Raw genomic sequence first — 24943 nt, 5'->3', positions numbered from 1 at the left:
TTAATAATAATATTATGATGTAATACAATGTAATAATAATTATAATTCACTAATATAATTGTATATTTATATTACATTCAATATTACTAATAATATTGCAATATAGTCGTATATATAACGGCGCTGCATGCAGTCATGCCGGCCACATGACCTTGGAGGTGTCTACGGACAACGCCGGCTCTTCGGCTTAGAAATGGAGATGAGCACCACACCCCAGAGTCAGACATGACTGGACTTAACGTCAGGGGAAAACCTTTACCTTTACCTTATAGTCGTATAATATAATATACTGTATGTATATATACTTGTAAACCGCCCTGAGTCCCCTTCGGGGTGAGAAGGGCGGGATATAAATGTTGCTAATAAATAAATATATTGATTTATAGAATGTCACGTTTGTCCTGTCATGCATTGTCATCTGTATGATTTTCAGAAATAAAACCATAAAACAAACTGATTCCTATGGTAGAACGGGGATTCCAGCCTTGGGGTGCCGAATGAAGGTAGTTCCTGCCATGGCTCCATGCTGGGGGGTCATGGGAGCGGTAGTTTGACAAAGTCTTCAATCCTCTCTGGTGCTTTACTAAATTACAGCTCCCATAGCACTGAACCAGAGGAGTTAAAGTGGTGTCATTCGTTCGACAGTACAGGGGCACTCCTGGTTCTTTATGGAAACTGAGGTATGGCAGTTAAACTGTGGCTATAATTCTGCAGTGTAGATACTGTGTAGATACAGCTGCTGCCCGGCGTTGTCCGCCTTCCTCCGGCCTCCTCCGCAGACAGCGCCGGCATCACCCGCCGCCGCCGCCGCCGCCCTCCCCCTCGCTTCCCCCACCCCGGGCTTGGGAGCCAGAGTCGCCCGGGGCTTTCCCACGCTTCCAAGAAAAGACACCCCAGCGGTGTTTTTGGCGCGGGGGACTCGCTGCCGCGTCTCAGCCAATGGCGAGGCGCAGAGGCGTTCTGGAACGCGAGGGCCCTTGTCACTCACTCCTCCGCCTGTCCAATCCGGTGGCCCAGAGGGGCGAGGGGGAGTGGCCTCGCCGAGCACAGGCTTGAGGCTGAGCTGCAGCGTGGGAAAGAGGGGCAGAAGTCCTTTCCATTGAGTGGCGCTGGACGGGTGACGCCAAAAAAGAAAGGAAAGGAAAGCAAACCCTTGATTTCTCCTGATTTGCCTCTGTCTTTGGACTCTGGACTGGTTCCTGGGGCCACCATGAAGCGGCCGTGCGAGGACACGACCTCCGACAGCGATATGGACGAGACGATAGACGTTGGCAGCGAAAATAATTACTCCGGGTAAGGAAGAGCATTTCTGTATACAGTAGAGTCTCACTTATCCAACGTTCTGGATTATCCAACGCATTTTTGTAGTCAATGTTTTCAATACATCGTGATATTTTGGTGCTAAATTTGTAAATACAGTAATTACTACATAGCATTACTGCGTATTGAACTACTTTTTCTGCCAAATTTGTTGTACAACCTGATGTTTTGGTGCTTAATTTGTAAAATCATAACCAAATTTGATGTTTAATAGGCTTTTCCTTAATGCCGCCTTATTATCGAACATATTCGCTTATCCAACATTCTGCTGGCCCATTTATGTTGGATAAGTGAGACTCTACTGTATTTTATTTTTTTGCAGAGCTCACCTTCTGATTATTCAGGTTGAAGGAGAGGAGGTTGCGTCAAGGCTATAATAAAAAGAGCTGAGCAAGGTTAGGTAAAATGAAAACGAACATCTGGTTACCAGTATTTAAAAAACTCTAAAATCAGGACAGTAAATAAAGAACAATGCTAAAAAAAACCCCCTGGGAATTCCAGGGCCAGCTAACAGCTTCCAACCAAAGATTCCCCCAGGCAGAAAGCAGCCAGGCTTTGAAGCTGCAAGGCTATTTAACACTAATCAAGATGATTAATTGCAACATTCATAACAGACAAGAGTCCTTTCTCCCATCCTGGACATTCCACATTTATATAAACTCCACTTGCCTAGTTTCTAATAGACTTCACAACCTCTGAGGATGCCTGCCATAGATGTGGGCGAAACGTCAGGAGAGAATGCTTCTGGAACAGCCCGGAAAACTCACCACAACCCAAAGTTAGTTTTTTTTGTTCGCACTCCCCTGCATACCCCAGGATGAATCCACACTGTAGAATATTCTGTTAAGTCTTACAGGGTAGGGGGAGGGACTGTAGCCTTGGGGTGCAACTACACTGTGGGATCAATGCAGTTTGGGAGCACTTTAACTGTCACCTTGACTCAATATTGTGGAGTCCTTGGAGTTGTAGTTTTACAAGGTTTTTAGCCTTCTCTGCCAAAGAATGCTAGTGACTCTCCAAACTACAGATCCCAGGATTTCATATCTTTCAGCAATGACACTCCATTAATACTACAGTGTAGATCAGGCATAGGCAAGCTTGGTCCCTCCAGGTGTTTTGGACCAACTCCCACCATTCCTAACAGCCTCAGGCCCCTTCCTTTTCTCTCTCTTAAGCGGGAAAGGGCCTGTTAGGAATGGTGGGAGTTGAAGTCCAAAACACCTGGAGGGATGAAGCTTGCCTATGCCTGGTGTGGATGCACCTTTTGTCGTAATTTTAAAGGGTTTTCTTAGGTAAGGAATACTCATAGTTGGTTTTGCCAGTTCCTGCTTTTGAAAAATGAAGCACCTGGTGTTTACTGGTAGTCTCACATCCAAGTCCTAAGCACAGTCGACCCTGTTTAGCTTCTAGGATCAGTTGGATTTGGGTTTTTGTGTGTGTCAGGAGCGACTTGAGAAACCGCAGATCACTTCTAGTGTGAGAGAATTGGCCGTTTGCAAGGACACTGCCCAGAGGATGCTCAGATGTTTTGATGTTTTACCATCCTGTGGGAGGCTTTTCTCATGTCAGCTAGAGCTGACAGATGGGAGCTCACCCCACTCCCCAGATTCGAACCACCAGCCTTTCAGTCAGCAGTCCTGCCGGCACAAGGATTTAACCCATTGTTTGGGTACCCTCAGGGTATTTAGACAATGTAGTTGTATCATAGTCAACTTGAAAATCAGTTATTTTCCAAGGTGCTACAGATACTCCACACTAACAGGGCCATGTATAATCACTATACTATGAATATACATGACTATATTTTCACTAAAAATGTCCTTCAGGGCTGGATGCTAAGGAAACAAATAGTGGGGAATTCTTACATGCTGTTGGATGTTTATGCCAATTAATACAATATATTAAGTAGCAGTAATAACAGCAGGCTATTGTCATCAAGTCGACTTGGACTTATGACGACCTCATGAATGAAAAATGGTGAAGAGGAAGGTGTTATAATTAGTCAAAGTCTCTTGAAACAGGTGATAATCGGGCAACCCTGTCTTGTACACTTAAATGAGATGTCTGGGCTCCATGATATTAACCCATGCCCAGCCCTGTGTTGCTAAAAACTAATGGGTAAATTAAAACCAAATAATTCTATTTTCACATCATACATATCTCAGGGTTTGGGACCAGTTAAACTAGCAGGGCAACAACATACAGCACTACATAAGATTATATATAGTGTGTACTTTGCTCCACTTAATCAAAAAAAAGCTCACTTCCCAGGATATGATTTCCATTTCCTAAAAATATTTTTTAAAAATTGGTAAGGCACCTAAGGAAAATCAAGAGTGTTGATTATTAGGATACTACAGAAGCTTGATTTTGATTACATTTCCCTTTCTACCAATAAGTGGAGCTTTTTTGTAGTCCAGGCAAAGACCCGTTGACTTTAGCCAGAGTATTAGATGTGTGCTTAAGTTTTAGTTGCAAAACTAAACTAAAGCACTAAAAAGTACTTCACTTTGGTTTCCCATACCGTGCAGTAAATTCTGTAAGATTGCAGTCAACAGGAAAGCTGTGAAACCAGGTAACAGTAAAAGTACTTTTAAAGATAACTAACAAAGTCATTTGACTTATAAAGTTGCTTTTCTTTTTCTAAGTTTGCTGGGAAAAATTCAGTGTGATCTGGGTGTATAAATAGGTGTTACATGATGCTATTAAGCTGAGCACCTTTTATAATTCATTTTAAATTAACCTTTATTAATACTTTGCTTCAAGACATCTATGTAGTAATAGCATATTAACATTGGCGAGTGTGATTTGTATTTGCTATGCCGGATAGTAATTCAATATTTCCACTGATCCTAATCAAGCTTGCTAGTAGATTAACTGGACAATTAATCCTAATTGAATTTGGATTTTTATGAAAGTCATATGCAAGCTGTAAGCGTTTTACTAAATTAACATATCATACCATGAAGTGTTTGCTCTAGAGCCATCTTCCTAAAGTTATTTGGTCTCCTTTGGGGATCTTTGGCCTAAGAGAAATATTTCTGTTAATGTAGCTGCCTGAATATAACTAAAATGACTCTGGAAGGGAAAGGGAGAAAATATGTATATATGTGAATGGGTTTGTGGTGTTGTAGTAGTATCTAATAAATGTTTATTTAAATATATGGAAAGTCAACAGAATTTTTCTCCTTTAATAATAATGAAGATAAAAATAATAATTCAATACTTATATCCCGCCCTTCTCTCCCATAGGGGACTCAGGGTGGCTTACAATAAAACACAGTATAAAAATATTACAGGCAATTCAATCAGTTAAAAATTAAATACATTAAACATTGATTAAAAATAGGCATATAAATACACAGTTGGCGTGTATTTAATTTAGGTAATACGTTAATATTTTAAAATCCAAGGCTGGTAAAAAAAATTCCTCCTATTGCAATCCCACTTCTAGCTCCTGCTATAATCAAAAAGACATGCTAAAGATGTCTTTTACTAGTAAAGATTTTGCTCGATTGTTCAAGCAACGCAAGTGGTATACGTATATTGCTTGTGATAGTAACTGACATTTCTTTTTGCTGAAAATGAATGGAAATTCCACAACAGAAATGCCTGTAGATTAGAAAGTTAAAACCTGATAAACACCAGAGGTTCTGCAAGCAAAGGATCAGGTCTTCCATGTCTGTCTGGATAGTCATTTACAGCTGGGTATGGGAAGTACAGCAGAGTCTCGTTTATCCAACCTTCGCTCATCCAGCGTTCTGTATTATCCAACGCAGTCTGCCTCCCGCCCAGATCCACAGCTGTTTCTCTAGCCAACAATTCTATTTTTATTTGTAGTCAATTTTTTAGTAGTCAATGTTTGTGTAGTCAATATTTTCAATTTTGGTGCTAAATTTGTAAGTACAGTAATTACTACATTTGTAAATACTATATTCTAATTACTAAATTCGTAATTACTAAATTTGTAAATACAGTAATTACTACATAACATTACCATTATTGAACTGCTTTTTCTGTTCATTTATTGTAAAACATGATGTTTTGATGCTTAATTTGTAAAATCTTACTGTAATTTGACGTTTAATAGGCTTTTCCTTAATCCCTCCATATTATCCAACATTTTTGCTTATCCAACGTTCTGCCGGCCCGTTTATGTTGGATAAGCGAGACTCTACTGTATGTCCAATTGATTTCAGTGGAGCACATATTTCCTCATAATAACCATTTTCATTTTAAATATGATTTTTGTACACAGGCATGAATTCCATTAAAATGCCTTACTTCAGGCATAAATGTTTTTTAGCCTTGAACAGTTAGTTGTAAACAACGCTCAGTAAAATACAAATAAGGTAAAGGTTTTCGCCTGACGTTAAGTCCAGTCATGTCTGACTTTGGGGGTTGGTGCTCATCTCCATTTCTAAGCCGAAGAGCCGGTGTTGTCCATAGACACCTCCAAGGTCATGTGGCTGGCATGACTGCATGGAGTACCGTTACCTTCCCGTCAGAGCGGTACCTATTGATCTACTCACATTGGCATGTTTTCGAACTGCTAGGTTGGCAGAATCTGGAGCTAACAGCGGGCGCTCACTCCGCTTCTGGGATTTGAACCTGGGACCTTTTGGTCTGGTAGTTCAGCAGCTCAGTGCTTTAACACACTTCGCCATCGGGGCTCCTTAAAATACAAATTAGCAGAAGTATTTAAGATGCCTGTTTCAATATAATTTTTATTGCTGTTGTTTAAAAAGTGTACTCTCTGCCAAATGTGTACTGTTTACACCTGAAAAGTGGCACATGAAGACAATATGTAGGTCAAAGTCCAAAACATAATGCAAGCAGCAACTTTGCATGAGGTCAAGAGCAGAGCCTTAAACAAGAGAGTTCTTTCGTTTATATGAGTCTCAGTTTAGTTCAGCCATATCTAATTATTATATATTGACCAGATTTGAGGTTGTCCGGGCTGAACTCAGATAGTGGCATATGTTTGGGAGAAAAGGAATAGTCTATCAGGGATGAAAAAATTATGTTTTCACTGCTTTCTGGGGGAATAGGTATTATTTTAAGGACGTGCACATAGTGGGATGAGAAGAGATTAAATTGCTGTAGGAAATAAAACAATTGGATTCAGCACCTGACAGGCCTTTTCATCTGTTCCTCAGGCACAGTGCCAGTTCTGTGATCCGATCAAATTCTCCTACAACAACATCCCAGATTATGGCGAGGAAAAAAAGAAGAGGGGTAAGTTTTCTTTTTCTGTATGAATTTTATGTTAAAAGATTAATTTGCTGCATTATATTTTACTTTTTATATACCTTTGCATTTTTTCCCATTTACATATTATTTTTGTTCTGGAAACAGATTATTGAGAAAAGGCGTCGTGATCGTATCAATAACAGCTTGTCTGAACTGAGACGACTCGTGCCAACTGCCTTTGAAAAACAAGTAAGATAAATAAATAAAACATTTGGTATCTCATCTGGTCATGTTGGGACTTTCATATAGCTTATTAAAATAAGGCTTGATGTGTCTTGATCTGGCACAGAACAGGCACTCCAATAAAATGCTTTGTTGTGGGAAAACTATTAAAAGCAAAATCCTCCACAAAGCTGAAAAACATTTCCATTCTCTAGTTTGCTGTTCCCTTAAGGGCAACATTGTCTGTGTGTTGTCTCTGTTCTTTCTATGTGTCCCAGTAGTGGTTTGGTTGCTTTTCTTCTTCTTTTTTGAGTACTTTCTTTCACTTAGGTTAAAAATAATCAAATACTCTTCTGGATACATATTTTAACAGCATTGTCTTTCCCTCTTCTTCTGATCAGTCATGCAAAGTTTACATTTAATATACCATGATAAATTGCCTAAGTTAAGTTCCTTAATAGGAGAGGCATTTAAACAACCTGTGATTATTATTTTAAAAATAAATGCAAGAACAAATTGTTCTGCTATAACAATTGGGACTCATACTATGGCTATTTCAAGTAATCTGTGTGGAGAAGAATGGTTATAAATGTATATTTTCATGGGTGAACATGTGAGGAAGAGCCCATAGAAACTAATCTCCAATTTGCAGAATAATCCCAGCAGAAGTATTTGAAGAACGTATTCAAATGTGATGTGTGTGTGTGTGTGTATTCATTAGCAGGAAGCATAGAAAGAGCAGGGGCAATAGATCCACTTATTTTTTTTCACCATTACATATAGTTTTAAAAATTAAGATTGCTCAGAACTATATTAAATGTGTCCTACATTTAAAAAAAATAATAATATCTGAATCCTGGGGAAAGTGTCTGTGGTTTCTGTCAATGATATCATGGAGAGCACAGGTTAAAGTCAAAAGCTTCAAACATGACTTCCTAGGATCACAAGAGCTATAGGGAAAGTAAAGGCCTTTGCTGTCTTGATTTGAAGTTTGGTTCAAAGTTTCAAGCTCCGCCCTAAAATAATTGGTCTTTATAAATGGTTAAAGTAGGGCCTACAACCCCCATAAAGTAGCATAACTTATTATGAGGAATGTTAAGCATTGCAGTCTAACAATTTCAGAATGGCCACACAGTCCATTCGAGCTGTGTATTATGACATGCTAAGGGCTGAAAAAATGATAAGTGCACATATCAGATGTATTTATGGATTCAGACCATCTGTTGCCACGAGAACATTAAATCCACAATGGCCACTGACTTGCATGATCTCTGAAAATCAGATGTTTTCTGAATATGAAAAGAGAAACTATCTGTCTTGATTCCCTAGTTGTAATATTAATATACTTGTTAAGGGCGATTTTGGTACCTTTTCAGCCAATTGGGACAATATCTCATGCCTCAGGCCATGGGAAGAATTCACTACGTCTTTGGAAAAAAATATTTCTTTTCTTTCTAAAAATATAAGTCTAGAATCAGGAAATGTTATTTCAACTGTGAGATAGCAACTTACAGACAATTCATCACACAATCCTATAGATTTCTTGTTTGGCAGAACTTTTTATCTTGTATAAAGTTGCAGGCTTTGAACTCTCGGTATCGAAAGTTTATATGTTTGGACTTTATATGTTTCACATTCAGTGGAAATACTTCACAATTGCTCCAGAATTGGTATTTTAAATATGGTATCATGAACAGCTGTTCTGTTTGTGCATAAGAAAGTGCTACTGTTGTGCTGTAATGCCATAAACTCTGTCATACGTCAGTCAGCTGTTTTAAACTGAACTGCAGAGAAGTTGTTGCAGAGAAATATACACTTTCAAGTTCTAAGAGTGTGAGGGTTGTCATACATTAAAATTAAAATTGTGCACTTCAGTTTTATATTGCTTTCCCTAGAATCCACCTTTGAGTAAACAATATAAAATGTAATTGATGATTTAGATTAAGAGAAGTGGGACTTCCAACAAAATGTACCTTAACCGAACAGAAATGCCATCTTCCACAATAAATTTCAACACCACCTTCCATTTCCTAGAGGATTTTTTACCAACATGTACTCACCATTCCAGAGCTACTGGGCTTGTTCAACATTAATTGCTTTTCATTTTTAAGGAGATAGGCTATTTTTTTTTAAATCATACTTATGCAAGTCTTGAAAAGTTTGCCGATAACACTCTTGTTTTTATTTGGTTTCCATTTGTGCTAAGCCTTGTGTCTTGTGTTTGCTAATAGAGAGAGATGTGTTTTATTAAAGAGAGCTATACCATGCTTATGAAAATGGGCACTTTAAGTTAAGACCACGTGCAATTCTCAGGGAAGTTTTCTTATTTCTCAGGTTAGATAGTAGAGCAGAAAGTGGATGTAAAGAGGTGACAAGGAGCAAAGAAAACGGTATTCCTGATACGCACACTATTCCTTGTGCAATCTGTAAAGCAGCCCTTTTTTGGCCTTTGCTGCATCAGAAAATTGAAGTATTTCCATCTAGTCAAAGAAACTGGGGCAAGAGACAACCGTTGTTTGTCCCCTTGCATTTTGTTTACTTCTTGAAAACCACAAACATTATAAAACAAGCCCTTGGAAGTTACCCAGCAGCAGACATCCATTAGTCCTCACTGAAACTGTTTGTACTGGGTCTTTACAAAAGATCAGCATAGAGTACATGTACATGTTGTTATTGGGGATGTGAGGATAGAACTTAAAATGTGAGCAAACCCTCAGAGATTACCTTAGGCATGTACTGTATGATGCCAACACACTTGTATGTGTTAACTTAATGCAAATAATAGCCAATACTTTTTGAAGGCGAGTAGTCAAGTCACTAAAAGTGACTATGGTTAAAAGGATTATAGTGGACCCTTGGTATCTGTTGGGATTTGCTTCCAGCATCTCTGATGGATGCTCGTGTCCCATTATATATACACAATCGCACAATAAAATAGTGTTCCTTATATAAAATGGCAAAATCAAGGTTTGTATTTGGATTTATTAATTGTTTATTTTACAAAATAGTTTCAATCCGTGGGTGCAGAATCCATGGATATGCAGGGCGACTGTGTTCAGAATGCATGTAATCCAAGTCATTGAAAGAAAAGCCCTCTTTACTGATAATGTTGATGTATGTCCTCAGTCATTTCCCAGCTTATGGTAACCCTAAGGCAAACTATTACAGTAGAGTCTCACTTATCCAAACTTCGCTTATCCAACATTCTGGATTATCCAACGCAGTCTGCCTCCTGCCTGGACCCACAGCTGTTTCTCTAAGCAGCAGGGACTGAACTTTTTACAGATTTAATTTCTGATAGTTGTTACTGTAAATTCATTTTATGCAATTCTACCCTTATTTGAAGTCAATTTTTTAGTAGTCAATGTTTTTGTAGTCAATATTTTCAATGCATTGCGATATTTTGGTGCTAAATTCATAAATACAGTAATTACTACATAACATTACCATATATTAAACTGCTTTTTCTGTTGATTTGTTGTAAATCATGGAATTCTGCTGCTTACTTTGTAAAATCATAACGTAATTTAACATTTAAGAGGCTTTTCCTTAATCTCTCCTTATTAACCAACGTTTTCACTTATCCAACGTTCTGCCGGCCTGTTTATGTTGGATAAGCGAGACTCCACTGTATAAGGTTTTCTTGGTAGAGCGGATTTACCATGGCCTCCTTTTGGGGATGAGTGAGTATGAGTTGTCCAAAGTGAGCCAGTACATTTCCATGGCTGAGCAGAGATTTGAGCTCTGGTCTCTCAGGATCTTAGGCCAACACTCAAGCCACTACATAATACTGGCTCTTCTTCAGTAAATCTTTATGATTGCCAAATATGTTCTGTTGATTCCTCAAAGGGGAAAACATTCTGTGTAAACTCTCAGGGAAGGCCATAGTCAACATGAGAGATGAGGTGTTTCAGCAGAAATAGATGTTTGTTAAAGAGTATTTGAACAGCGTTTGTAGTTAAAAAAAAAAAAAAGACCGATTTTCCAAACAAGATTGCTATCCAATTTGATGGGTGTATCAGTTATTGTCCAGCTATCCTTAAATTGTAATTGAGGGTCTTGCCTGCAAAAGTAGCTTTTGTCACTTAATGCAATTCCTGGCAAGATTGTGGCAGGCTGGGTATAATGAATAACAGTTTATTTGGTACTCATCTGGGCAGGAAAAATGCCATTTTGCCTTTTCTTTGTTATTCTTGTGTGCATTTAAGCCATTTCTGACATATAGTGATATTAAAGCGATCCTATAAAGAGTTTTTTGGGATCTTGCAGTATGTGATTTGCTCAGGATCATTCAGTGGTCAAACAAGAGATTGAACCCTGGTTTTCAGATTTGTAGTCCAATGCTCAAATCACTACACCAGGGGTCCCCAAACTAAGGCCCGGGTGCCGGATGCGGCCCTCCAAGGTCATTCACCTGGCCCCCGCCCTCAGTTTTATAATATAATATTTTTATATCAGTTTTAATAATATAATATATTGTATATACATATAATATTGATAATAATCTTATGTTATACAATATAATACTAATAGTAATACAATATAATAATATTAATTATATGTTATATATTACATATTATATAATAGTATAGTGGTATAGTTCAATATAGTAATATATAATGCTAATATTGTGTTATGCTAATAATATAATATATTGTATGTACATACAGCTGCTCTGAGTCCCCTTCAGGGTGAGAAGGGTGGGATATAAATATAATAAATAAATGCAGTAAATAAATAATTAATTTTAGACTTAGGCTCGGCCAAATTCTGATATGACTTGAAGGCACACAACAACAACAATAATCCTAATTAACTTGACTATCTCATTGGCCGGTAGCAGGCCCACACTTTCCATTGAAATCCTAATAGGTTTATGTTGGTTAAAATTGTTTTCATTTTTAAATATTGTATTGTTATTTCATTGTTGTTGTTGTTGTTGTTGCACTACAAATAAGACCTGTGCAGTATGCATAGGAATTTGTTTGTATTTTTTTTCCAAATGATAATTTGGCCCCTCAACAGTCTGAAGGATTGTGGACCGGCCCTCTGCTTTAAAAGTTTGGGGACCCCTGCACTACACCATGCTGGCTCTCAAGACAGATGTGTGTGTATTTTGCTTTCATTTTTATCGTCATCTCAAGACTGGACTACTGTAATGCCCTCTACATTGGCCTTCCTTTTTCGGTGATCTGGAAGCTCAAGTTGGTACAAAATGCAGCTGCTCGACTTCTTGCGGGAGTCCCAATGAGATGTCATATAGCACCAATCCTACTACAGCTGCACTGGTTACCAATTGAGCACCGGATCACTTTCAAAGTGATGGTGCTTACCTTTAAGGCCTTACATGGTCTAGGGCCAATGTACCTGAGGGACCGCCTCACCCCCTACCAACCCCAGAGATGCCTCCGTTCGGAGGACCAAGATCTATTGGAAGTTTCCAGTTTTAAGACCTTGTGCCTAACAGCAACTAGACGTAGAGCTTTTACATCAGTGGTGCCATCACTCTGGAACACTCTGCCGCCTGAAGTTCGTGCCCTGCGGGACTTATCAGTCTCCCGCAGGGCATGTAAGACACACCTGTTTTGGCAGGCTTTTGATCTCCGCTATTGCTGTTTTTAAATTGCTTAGATTTTAGCTGTTTTTGTAAGCCACTCCGAGCCCTGGGGGAGTGTTTTAAAGATTTTTTAAAAAAGATATTTTAAAGATGTTTTTAAATTGTTAGATTTTAGCCTTTCTTGTAAGCCGCCCCGAGCCCTAGGGGAGTGGCAGCATATAAGTTTAAATAATAAATCAATAAAAATAAATAAATAACACTGAGTTGCTTTCAAATGTGGCAAAAGGAATAGAGCAGGGGTCCCCAAACTAAGGCCCGTAGGCCGCATGCGACCCCCCAAGCTCATTTACCTGACCCCTGCCCTCAGTTTTAGATTTAGGCTCGCCCTAAGTCTGAAATGACTTGAAGGCACACAGCAACAACAACAACAACAACAACAATCCTAATTAACTTAACTATCTCATCAGCAAGAAGCAGGCCCACACTTCCCATTGAAGTCCTGGTAGGTTTATGATGATTAAAATTGTTCTTATTTTTAAATATCGTATTGTTCTTTCATTTTTTCACTACAAATAAGACATGTGCAGTGTGCATAGGAATTTGGTCGTATTTTTTTTCAAACTATAGTCCAGCCCCCCAACATAATGAGGGACCGTGGACCAGTCCTCTGCTTTAAAAAATTGAGGACCCCTGGAATAGAGTCTTGTGTTGTGAGTGGTGGTAACACTTTAACTTGGAAAGGCAATGAGGAAAGTAACAAGAAACTTGACCACTCCCCCTGAACATTAAAGGTAATGTTGACATGTTCTAATTTTTACTTCTCCTTGTTGAGAGAAGGTGAGTCAAACAGACTGGTTCAAAAAATATTTGGAAAGGAAGGATTTGAATTTGGCTTTACAGTGTTCAGACTCAACATTCTAGCTCTTGCAATCACATTGAATGGTTGTGGATTGTGTCCTGAGAGCTCACTGGTGGACTATGGCCTTTGTATGCATCAGGTTCCATTTCAGTGCTTGGCAGCTCCCTTCAAAATCTTTAGAGAGCAGGAGTTGTGAATTATTATTTTTCCTGAGACCCCAGAAAACTACTTAGAACCACTGCTAATCTGATCTGCAGCTAGGTATAAGCCAATTTCCTATGTGTTTGTAATATATTTTTAATAATATATCAAACTTCTTGGACTTAATAATAATAATAATAATAAAAACTTTATTTATACCCCGCCACCATCTCCCCAACGGGGACTCGGGGCGGCTTACATGGGGCCATGCCCGGGACAATACAATATAGCAAAATATAAAAACAACATATCATAATACAATTACAACAATACAATAAATGATCGTGTACAGTACAACACAAAATCAAAAAAGCAATATAACAGGGCGGGCCGCATGAACACTCAGTTAAAACTCGGGGTGAGAAAAGGATAAAAATAAAACCACGGGGAACAGGGACATAAGATAGCAAACAGTCTAGGGGATAAATGATGGGGGGAGTAACAAAAAGCGTGTAACAGTTACTCTCCGAAAGCACATCGGAAGAGCCATGTTTTTAAATCTTTCCTAAAGGCTAACAGAGTGGGGGCTTGCCTGATTTCAATGGGCAATGAGTTCCACAAACGGGCTTCTCACAAGCATACAATAAAATGTTAAGAGATGTATGAGTTCTGCTAACTGAAAGCAAAGGGGGCATGTGGATATTTGGGGAGTGCTAAACTACAGTACCTTTTCGTTTATAATACTTTCCCCTTCTTTCAAAAAGCTGCTCTTTTTCAGCTAATCTCCAATTTGTATATTGATGCAGTTCAGACAAAAGAGATGAAGAGATGGATGAGTTTATGGAGAGAGGAACCAGCATGGTGTAGTATTTGAGTGTTGAACTATAACTCTGAAGACTAAGGTCCAATTCCCTGCTTGGCCATGAAAACCCAAAGGGTGACCTTAGGCGGGTAACATATTCAGTTACAGGCAACTCCATAATAGGTTCATCTTCCAATCACCATAAGTTAGAAATGACTTGAAGACACGCAACAACAGCAACAACACTGGTACTTTCCACTCACCCTCTCATTCATTCTTTTCACAAAACCAGATTGTCTCTTAGCTGTGCTTTTTATCAGGCTGGAATAGGCTTGGATCCAAGAAGGTTTGTTGATTATCGCTTGGGTGTTGGTTAAACGTTAATTAAGTCTGTCCCCAGTATTTCCTTTTTGTAAAATCAGAAAATGACTACTCCAGAGTTACGTCATGGGACGAGTATTGATAGCAAACAGCTTTGTGGAGGTTGGAACACAGAAAGAATTCCTGTTGAAACAGAGAAAAAAATCTATTTCTGAGAAAGAGAAATTAATGCTTAATATATAATCATAGCAATGGTGAGCACCTATCTACCAACACCTTAATTCTCTGAGCGGTTTTGCAACTTTTAAAACGGGTGAAGAGTAGGGGGCTGGAGACTTTGGAGGGCTGAACCAGCTGCAAAAAATCATTGTTGTTGCCTCTAAACACTTCACCTCTCTAGAGGATATGGGGGACTTTTGGTTTCAAAAAAGGGCCCCCTCAAAATATTATGGAAATGCACTTCATGCCCCCTAGTGGGTATTTTAGAGCATTTCTGGACTATTTTCCTCCCCCCAAAATTTGCGAAATTTGTTGATTCCTTGATATGATCAAATGCCATCAACACTCTCTAGAGTTCATTTGGGGACATTCTGGGTAAAAAAAAAAGTTATTTACAAAAAAGTACCTTTGACCATTGGGGGCCACAAAACTCTCCCCGGGGTCTGTCACATGTGGTTTCCAGGCCACATTTTGCACACTCTTTCTTAAAATATATGTAAAATATACAGTCAGTGTTTATTATCATAAATAAATGAACAATGTAAATAGTTACATTTATAAAATATATTATATTCAAATTTACCCCATTGTTAAAGTTATTGTAATGATAACCCATTCCTGCTATATCATTTCCCTATAGTCCAAAAAATGCTTTTTGAAAACAGATTTTCCTTTATATAGTGCTTCTTTACCCTTAGCACTAGAGCAAATGTCTTCCAGTAATGATGGAAATATCTGATAATAACAGTAACAACAACGACAACACCACCATCAGTATCAGCATTTTCAGGTGAAAAGACTTATAACCTTATTCAGGGCAGATTGCTCTAGTGTAGTGTTATGGTTTAGCCATATTCTCTGACTACAAGTTGTGTTTGCAGTCCCCATGCATTATGTTTCCTACAAACAATTGGTCAAATTCAAGGGGATTGGTCAAATTCAAGGCTATCAGTGGTTATCAGTCACTGTTACAGTTGTGCCCTGTAGGTAGTATGAAAGGTGTTATATTTCTGAGTGCAAGTTGCTAGGGAGCAGAAATTATTATTCTTTTTTAAATTAAATAGTTTTTTTATTTTAAAATTGTAATACACCCACAATACATATTACAAACATATACACATACACATAAATAGACAACCCACCACCCACAATACAATTACCCCTCAACCCACCTCCAGTGCAACCCACCACCATGGCTCCGGGGAGCAGAAACTAGAGGCTTGTTGCTCTTCTATCCATTTGTGGCATTCCCTTGGGCATTGGGTTGGTGCTGCAGAAAAGGTGATGCTGAACTAGGTAGGCTTTTCCTCTGATCCAGAAGAGCTGCTACATTTTTCTTGGTGCAAGGAAAGAATGTGGTTTTCATGAAGTAAACAAGACTAATGGACTATGGCCTGAGAGACCAGGGTCTGACCCCCTGCTCAGCCATGACCTTGTGACCTTGGGTGAGTCACACACTCTGAACCCCCCAAAAACTCAGCTATAGGTTTGCTTTAGGGTTGACATAACTTGGAAACAATTTAAAGGCACACAACAATGACAACAAAGGCAAGAATAGGAATAAACTGGAAAACAGACTTCTAAGGTCAAACTTTCATTACATTATAGATTCATATGGACATGCTTGGGCCCACAAATACTTACAGATGCAATCTTTCAGCTGTAAGAATCTTGAAAAATAATATTAGACAGAACTTCTGGGTGAAACATGGTTTAACTAAGAATCATTATCCTTAGTTGTGGATCATAAAACTCAGTCTTTACTATTTTGATTGTACTAATATAATTGGAAACATCTCACAGAGATGTTTTTCCTGCACATATCCGAGTGGGTAACAACTACCGTGTTGTTGTTTTTGCAACTCACATTTATTTCATAAAGACTGAACTTCTCCATGATTTGTGCCATTTGAGGTTTTCTATTCCTCTTGGACTTGGTGTTCTAAAGTCTGAAAACATGAATATATGTTCTGTACATGCATCCCCGCTTTCTGCTACTCCGTGTTCTCTAGAAATGTGTACCCCGTTTATGTCATGCGACTCACCATGATATAGTACTTGTGTGTAAAAATAAAGTCTGGGCTACAGATGCTGAGCAGAAGAATTACGCTGAGAATGCTCTAATGGTTGGGAAAATTGAAACCATAAGAGGGAGCTCAAAAGAGAATATACCAAATCAAAGCACGCAGTCCTTTTAAGCCTTTATTGTTTGTGCCTCTTATCTCAAAGGGATCTGCCAAATTAGAAAAAGCAGAAATCCTGCAAATGACAGTGGATCACTTGAAGATGCTGCAGGCGACGGGAGGGAAAGGTAAGGAATTGATTTGGGTCTTGTTTCTAATATTTGTGGGGAGCAACCTTAGCCAGTGTTCCTTTTTTGACAAGCAGTTCTAGATTAAAAGAATGGAAATCATGCTAAAGGCAGAGCTGAACTCGTGGGAAAGCGCTACTGGGACAAAAGAAGCACTTGACCCTGGGCTTGTGTTTGCTTTCATAACACTGTGGGAGAGTAAAGGCTTCATTCACAGGCAGCCCAGTCAGAGATTTGTTTGGGGTTTGCAAAGAGCACTGAGATCGGCACAAGGGAGACAAAACAAATACCCCAAACATCCAAACATAAACAAGGAGGGCTGTGGCAACAATTGTGCAGCATGAAACAAAACCAAAGTTAAGATTCATTATGCAGCTGCTATACCACGGGAAGTGGATCCAGAGGAAACTTTCCTTATTGTTTATTCCTCGCTCTTTGTTCTAGAAAGAATGTTTTCCATGCAAAATTAGGCCGTGCCATTCATTCACCAGGGCAACATCTAAGCTTGGATCCTTTGGGTGTTGGATAGTTAAGAGGAAACCCAGTAGCCCTCAGGGGAGAGGGGGAGGAGCCCACTACCCACAATAGTGCTTATTTTGTGGGGCTGTTATGTTTGCTATTTGGAATTGGGAATCCAAAATGTCGGTTTGTAAGAGAATAATCTGTTCTGTGTTAACCTCATTCAAAAAGCATACTACTTACTTATTGTCATTGTTTTAGGGCAAAGGTAGGAGAAGAATAGTTTCCCAGATATTCTTGGCCTGCAAGTCCCATCATCCCACACCACTGACTATGCTGGTGAGAGCTGCTAGGAGCTGTAGGGCAATGATGTCTGGAAGGCTCCATTTTGCCTACCCCTGGTTTGAGATATGTGCCTAAAATGTATACTGGGAATTTAGAAGGCCAAATGGTCACCTGAAAGCTCAATTTCGAGCAATTCAGTTGGTTACTTTACATGTTGCCTCTGTAAATTTGTATTTCTTGAGGGTATAAGTACAGATTTAGCATCCCTTAGGCACCGCAGTAGCGCAGTGGGTTAAATCCTTGTGCCAGCCTAACTGCTGACCTGAAGGTTGTGTTGCTGACTTGAAGGTTGCCGGTTGGAATCCACAAGATAGGGTGAGCTCCCGTCTGTCAGCTCTATCTTGCGGGGACATGAGAGAAGCCTTCCAGCAACACATCTGGGCGTCCCCTGGGCAACGTCTCTATAGATGGCCAATTATCTCATACCAGAAGCTACTTGCAGCATATTCTCAAATCGTTTCTGACACGATAAAGAAGCATCCCTTATCCGGAGTTCCAAAATCCAAAATATTCCAAAAAACAAAATCTTCTACATGGATTGCTGAGATAATGACTAATTTGCTTTCTGATATCTCAATGTACACAAGCTTTGACTATCAACAGGCAGTTGGACAACTGAGATTGTGATCATTGTATGACAGAGAGGAAAACGTTTGACTTAAGCAACTAGTTTACTGTGTCTTCCTCATTTCAAATTTCTCCTTAGCTATATGCTTACTGGAGAAATCAAGCCACTATTTAAATATCCTCAGTCAGGGAGAAGCCTGTCTTAGCAGTCATTAAAACAATTACTGTAGTAATCAATCTAAGTGCTTCAAACACTATGAAGTGTCATTTAAACATTAGTTGTTGTAATTTTATTTATTATGCAATGAGTTGGATTTTTCAAAATGAAAGGCTTAGCACTAAGAATTTTCCCCCAAATGTGGTCAGAGAGATTTTTTTTTTCTAATTTAGTTGGTTGCAGGGGATTAATTCTGAATTTTGTCAGTGGGGCACAGTATTAGCTTTATTTGTGAATGACAGTCACTAGAAATGATGCTTGTTTAATTTATTAACTGGTGATGCAGCCTTCTGGACCTAAAATCCCTAAAGGCACTAGATCCCATCTCATCTTGGAAACTAAGCATGGTCAGCTCTGGTTAGTATTTAGATGGGAGATTATCAGTGAATATTAGGTGTTGTAGGCTATATTTCAGAAGAAGGAACTGGCAAAAATACCAGCCTAAAACCCTATGAAATCAATGGAGTCAGCAGATGTTGACAGGAGACTTGGGCACGTACACATATGGTCTCCCAGGCCACAAAGACACACATCATAGGGTATGGTATTTCTTGAAACGCGATGCGTTTGAAATCTGCAGGGCTTATTTTCATGATGTTATCCAGATATATTTATATCTATATATATAATAGAAACATTTTAGATAATCTGAAAATGAGAAATTTCTTTGGTGTGACATATTACATAGACATACAAAATAGGGTGTAGTTGTAAATACTGAGCTGGATAGGGTGTAGTTGTAAATATATGTGCGGTTTAATAATTTTGAATAGACATGCTTCAGGGATGTCGTTCTTAGCTAGTTTCATTCTTGAAGGAAGCAAATGAGTAATTTTAACAAAATTATTCTGCTGTGAGAGGCTTTGAAAACTGCACAGTACTCAAAGAATATTCACAGTTTGGTCCTGTTCTAGGCAGAATTTGGAAGTGGGAGTTTTGCACAAAAATATGTGTCCTTTGTCCACAATAAACCATGTTTGAATTTTGTGCAGAAATAAGTCTCGAATTGCAATTATTCCCTTTGATTTCCGGTTTCTTATTAGAATTTCTTGGCACTTTAGAAACACAACTTTTCTTTCACAATTTTCTGAATATTTCCTAATATTCTTTCCATCCCTATACATATATGGGATTGCATATTACAGTTTTTCATGAGGGATGTGATTGTTCAATGTACTGTTGCACTGATAGTTAGGTGAAATCACTGACTAAATTGACTAAATGCAGCAAGTCTAAAGTTACAGTTGGTGTTCTGTTGGTTGTACAGTGGACCCACATATTATGTGAGGGATCTGTTCCAGGACATTTCATCTAATCCGATTTTGGTGTATAATCTGGTAAACTGTTTTTCTTATCTGAAATTATACCATGCTGTGGTCTATGTACAGCAGAAATCACTCTGAAAGCCTAGGGAGAACCCTTCTTTAGACATCCTCCAGCATGATTTTCTGTATCTTTTCAGATAACTGAAACCACATTCCAGAAACTAACACAATAATTTCATACTGTATTAACACTGGGCAGCTATGTTAAGGCTTCTTGGGTTCTATTACCCTTGTGCTGGCAGGACTGATGACTTGAGGGTTGGGTTGCTGACCTGAAGATTGCCGGTTTGAATCCAACTCTGGGAGAGAGTGGATGAGCTCCCTCTATCAGCTCCTGCTCCATGCGGGGACATGAGAGTAGCCTCCCACAAGGATGGTAAAAACATCAAAAACATCTGGGTATCCCCTGGGCAACATCCTTGCAAGATGGCCAATTCTCTCACACCAGAAGCGACTTGCAGTTTCTCAAGTCGCTCCTGACGCAAAAAAAATAATACACTGATTTGTAGCATGTCAGATAGCAACTAGGTCTGTGCTGCTGCACTGGCATGATAAGAAAGTCTCTGACAAGGGGAGCAGTGTAGGAACCCTATGAGGAATTTGTATTTGGTTGATGAAAGACAATGGTGACCCTTTCAAGCCCCAGCCTGTAATGCTTAAAGCAGGAATGGAAGATCACTGTTTTCAGAATGACCTTTTGTGGTTTTATTTTTAAAATAAATGTTTGGAGGCTTTGTTTTTAATTGTCACTTGCTTGGCAGTATTAGGAATACTGATATTTTGCTGCAACAGAGTAACCAAACTAATCTGGAATGCATCTTTAAATAACCAAATCCATGCACCATTTCTCTTAAATAAAAAAACTTCTATTCATTTATTTAACATTCCTCCTGTAAGTGAAACACAAGGCACGTTAGAAAGTTAAAATGTATGTGATATAAATAAAAACAAACAAAAGATCAATATTAAATTGCAATTATCTGTAACATTGCAACTATCTAAAATGAACATTAAAAATAAACGATAGCATTTAATGTAAAAACAGTTCAGACATTGTTTAAAGCCCTTTTACTCGTCTGTTAAAAACAGTGAGTTCTTAAATGTTTATAGGGATTTTTAAAAAGTCTTCGGTGGTAGTGCAGCCTGCCTAAAAGGGGAGATTCAGATCCTAGGAGCTGTCATAAAGAGGACCCTGTCTCACAGCCCAGCAAATGTGCCCATGAAGGTGTCAGGGCCAAAAGGAAGATCTTTCCCAAAGGTTTTGAGACTGAGGAAGGCTTCAGATGTTCTAGAGCAGTGGTTCTCACCCTGTGGGTCCCCCGATGATTTGGCCTTCAACTCCCAGAAATCCTAACAGCTGGTAAACCGGCTGGGATTTCTGAGAGTAGTAGGCCAAAACACTTGAGGACCTACAGGTTGAGAACCACTGCTCTAGAGCCAGGCATAATGCCATTAGCCTCAATTTTAAAGACTTCTTTACTCATAAATCAACCCTGTTATGTTCAAAGATTTACTTTCCAAATATTATGTATAAGTATGGTAGCTTTTAAAAAAAGAGAAAAGAATTACAATTTGCTAGCATCATTGCATGAATTGTTAAATATATGTAATTGTTAAAGCATTTCCTCTGGAATTGGATATTTATTGTGAAATCCAACATGGTATCTTTCAAAGGTCAAGCTTGTTGATTCTTTGTAAGTATGAAGAACAATAGGTGTTAATACATCGTTTAGTGTCAATTAAAAAAATTAACTATTACCTTTCAACCTGCCAGGGCCTCTGAAGTGATGTACAACAGTTATCATAGTTCATATTCTTAATATCTTGCTTTATATCCTGCCTTTTCCCCAAGCCTAGGACTTGAAGAAATGTACATGTTAAAAAGATTGCAATTAAAACATACAAAAAGTCGATGCTATGTGAAATCTTGCAATAAAATTTCATTTTTAACCAATAGGAGAAAAATAATTAAAATAGAATTTAAAGATTTTCAAAAACAATAACACCTATAAGTGAGTCAGGACCATAGATTATTATTAGTATTAGGGTATCAGCTTAACAGCAAGAGTTTTGTGAATGTCCAGTGTTAGTAATGTAATTCTTATTGTCAGTACTTTCTGATTTAATTTCCTTCTTCCTTCCCTGTCTAAAACCCCATTCCCAACTACATATATCTGGGTCACTCTTTCCTTTTGGGATACCCTTCCTCACTGGCAATTAGGGGACATGAACTATGATGTATTTTAGGTGACTTTTAAAGACTCATCTCTTCATTTAGGCCTTTCTGAAATGACTGCTTAGTTTGAGAGTAGTGTTGGAATCTCTTGATTTTAACATTTCTATTATTTTAATTGGTTGCTTCATGATTGTATATTTTAACATTTTCAAAACTTTTGAAGAAGTAGCAAAAAGCTATCTGACCGTTAAATTCTTTCTGTTTTCAACCTCTAGGTTATTTTGATGCACATGCTCTTGCCATGGATTTTATTAGCATTGGTTTTCGAGAATGTTTGACTGAAGTGGCGAGGTATCTGACCTCAGTGGAAGGCCTGGAATCATCCGACCCACTCAGGGTTCGACTCGTCTCTCATCTCAGCACCTGTGCTTCTCAGAGGGAAGCGGCTGCAATGACCTCGTCCATGGCCCATCACCACCACCATTTACATCCCCACCACTGGGCCACAGCTTTCCACCATCTCCCCACATCTCTGCTGCAGCAAAATGGACTACATTCCTCTGACGTCTCCCCATGCAGACTTTCAACGGCAACAGCGGAAATGCCTCCCCACGGCTCGGCTCTTCTCACAGCCACTTTTGCCCACGCTGATTCCACGCTTAGAGTGCCTTCTACTGGCAGCGTTGCTCCCTGCGTCCCACCGCTCTCTACCTCGCTTCTCTCCCTCTCTGCCACTGTGCATGCTGCAGCCGCAGCCGCAGCTCAGAGTTTCCCTTTGTCTTTTGCAGGAGCATTCCCAATGCTCCCACCAAGTGCAGCAGCGGCAGTGGCGGCAGCAACAGCAATCAGCCCACCATTGTCTATATCAACAACTGCAAGCCCTCAGCAATCCAACGGGAACGGGAACAGTAAGCCCTACCGACCATGGGGGACTGAGGTTGGAGCGTTCTGAATTTCCTTTCAAAGCCTTTCCCAGAACATTTCCGCAACTATGACAGAAAGTGCTTCACAGAAGAGGGAACAGGTGTAACTGCTATGTGGACTCCCAAAAGACAGATGGCAAACAATGTACCTATTCTGCCTTAAGTCTGGCCAAAGTGGACATATTTTCTTTCTTTAAATTTGGTACCACCCCAGACATCAAAAATTGTCAACATTATGACTCCCATTTTGCCATGTAGAGATTTCCTGAGAAATATAGAAACTGTAGAATCAATCCTCTTGCTATGCATTATTATCAGAGAAATGATGGATTATATGACTGTTAAGAAAAACCTTTTCTGAAAGATGAAGTCCAAAATGTTTTGAGTGCCTGCCCTGTTCCAAATGTGTGGTGTGTTTGCATGCATGTTTAGAAGTCTTCCTTTCTGAGGCAAATTGTATTGCACAAATATGAGGAAGATGCTAGAAAGAAATATGCAGAAATATGGAATTTTGTGATGAGATCCAGAATAGATAATACTGTTCTTGAACTTATTAGGCTGGGATTTGTAGGAATCAGTGTGATCTAAGCAAACTGACCACATCCGTGGTGACAGAATAGCACTAAGGGAATTGGATGTTGAGTCTGCACGAACCAAACCTGGTCTCACTGATTTCCTTTCATTATGCAGACATGTCAAACAATGACATGGAACATCATGATAAAAGTATGGTTCTTTCCAGTGTTTGGTTCAACCAAGTACTGGCCTCCTGACACTTTCTTTGAAAGGAATGGCTTACGATTATACCCAAGTGTGTTTATATGAGAGTGTGAACATCAGGATAGTTCTTTATTGGGATGAACAAGCTTTCTCATATCTTTGGCTGCATTCTTGGGCGGGGGGGGGGGGGGGGAGGATATAACCTGTCAGAGACTGAACCAGCTGAAGCCAGCAGTGAACAGAACAACAGCCAAAAATTACACAGCCATCCCTTTCCCTGTCACCTTCCCATTTTCTGCCCATCCCTTAAATTAGAAAATTGATTGCATGCCTCAGTGAGACTGCAGTGTCTCACTGCGCCTGTCCTATATGAATACAAATTATTTTACAAATATCCACATCTGATTTGTTTGTTTCCTTTTGCAAGCTAAAACCCAGCTTCTTCCTGAAGGGATGCAAATCCTTTAATTCCTTCTTTGTTGTCACTTGCTGGGTACAGGCATGAAGTAGTAAGTATGGTATATTCAATGGAATCCTTTTGGTTGACTTTTGCCCCTGCCCATGTTTTTGTATGGCCTTGATTCACAACCCAAACCAAGCTATTAAGGATGTAAATTATTTTCTTACTTTCAAGGTAAGCAGTGCTACAAAAGTATTTTGCCTTTTTTATTGCAACATGAAATAACATTCATTGACTCAGGAGATAGAGAGTTAATGTTGGGAGCAAGTCAATTAAAAGCACAGCATGTATTACTATGCACTTCATTTCTCTGCTGTGTGGAGAAAGCAATAAACATGGAGAATGTTAAACATTATGCAAAATATACTTTTAAAATATTTGTTTTAAAAATACTGTTTCTAGTTGGGAGGAGGTAGTGGATGTTTTGTTAATCCTTTTTTCTATGCAAAATCCTTTACATATCACTAATTAAAGGAAGTCCTTTTTGACTGATTTGAGAGGTTGTTTGCTGTGGTATGCCCATTAAATGCGGAAAGCCTTAACATGTTTCAGTCACCCCATGAGGCACAACATGCATAGTTGTGTGATGAATATATGTTTTAATTTCACTTTAAGTCCATTTCCTAAACACAAGGTAACATCATGCAAAAAGTAGCAGCTGTGGGAACCTGAACTCGAGCCATGGCAAGATTAAATTTCCTTTCCCTCCATACTGTGGTCCAAGACCTGGTTCCTGTCCTTTTACAAGGCTGCTTTTTCATAAATAGGATTCCTTATTGAATGTCATGGTATCTTCAGTTTCTATC

At 39.0% G+C, this 24943-nt stretch overlaps 1 protein-coding gene and 1 long non-coding RNA gene across 2 annotated transcripts; one reads left to right on the top strand and one right to left on the bottom strand.

The window, feature by feature from the left end:
* The first annotated feature begins 1018 nt into the window (after nt 1-1018).
* hey2 (hes related family bHLH transcription factor with YRPW motif 2) lies at nt 1019-24629 on the top strand. The gene is made up of 5 exons (XM_003215558.4): nt 1019-1293; nt 6480-6558; nt 6679-6762; nt 16864-16945; nt 22310-24629. The coding sequence occupies exons 1-5, from the start codon at nt 1211-1213 to the stop codon at nt 22984-22986; spliced, it is 1005 nt and encodes a 334-aa protein (XP_003215606.1). The 5' UTR covers nt 1019-1210; the 3' UTR covers nt 22987-24629.
* On the bottom strand, nt 13482-22312 carry LOC134298541 (uncharacterized). Its single transcript, XR_010005656.1, has 2 exons — nt 21618-22312; nt 13482-15970 (listed from the first exon to the last, which is right to left on the bottom strand). It is a non-coding gene; the product is annotated as an uncharacterized LOC134298541 (long non-coding RNA).
* Nucleotides 24630-24943: the final 314 nt, after the last annotated feature.

The sequence above is a fragment of the Anolis carolinensis genome, chromosome 1 (genome assembly GCF_035594765.1).
Source record: "Anolis carolinensis isolate JA03-04 chromosome 1, rAnoCar3.1.pri, whole genome shotgun sequence".
Classification (NCBI taxonomy): Eukaryota; Metazoa; Chordata; class Lepidosauria; order Squamata; family Dactyloidae; genus Anolis; species Anolis carolinensis.
Note: the sequence above shows the minus strand (reverse complement) of the source record. Positions and strands in the feature narration are given on the sequence as shown.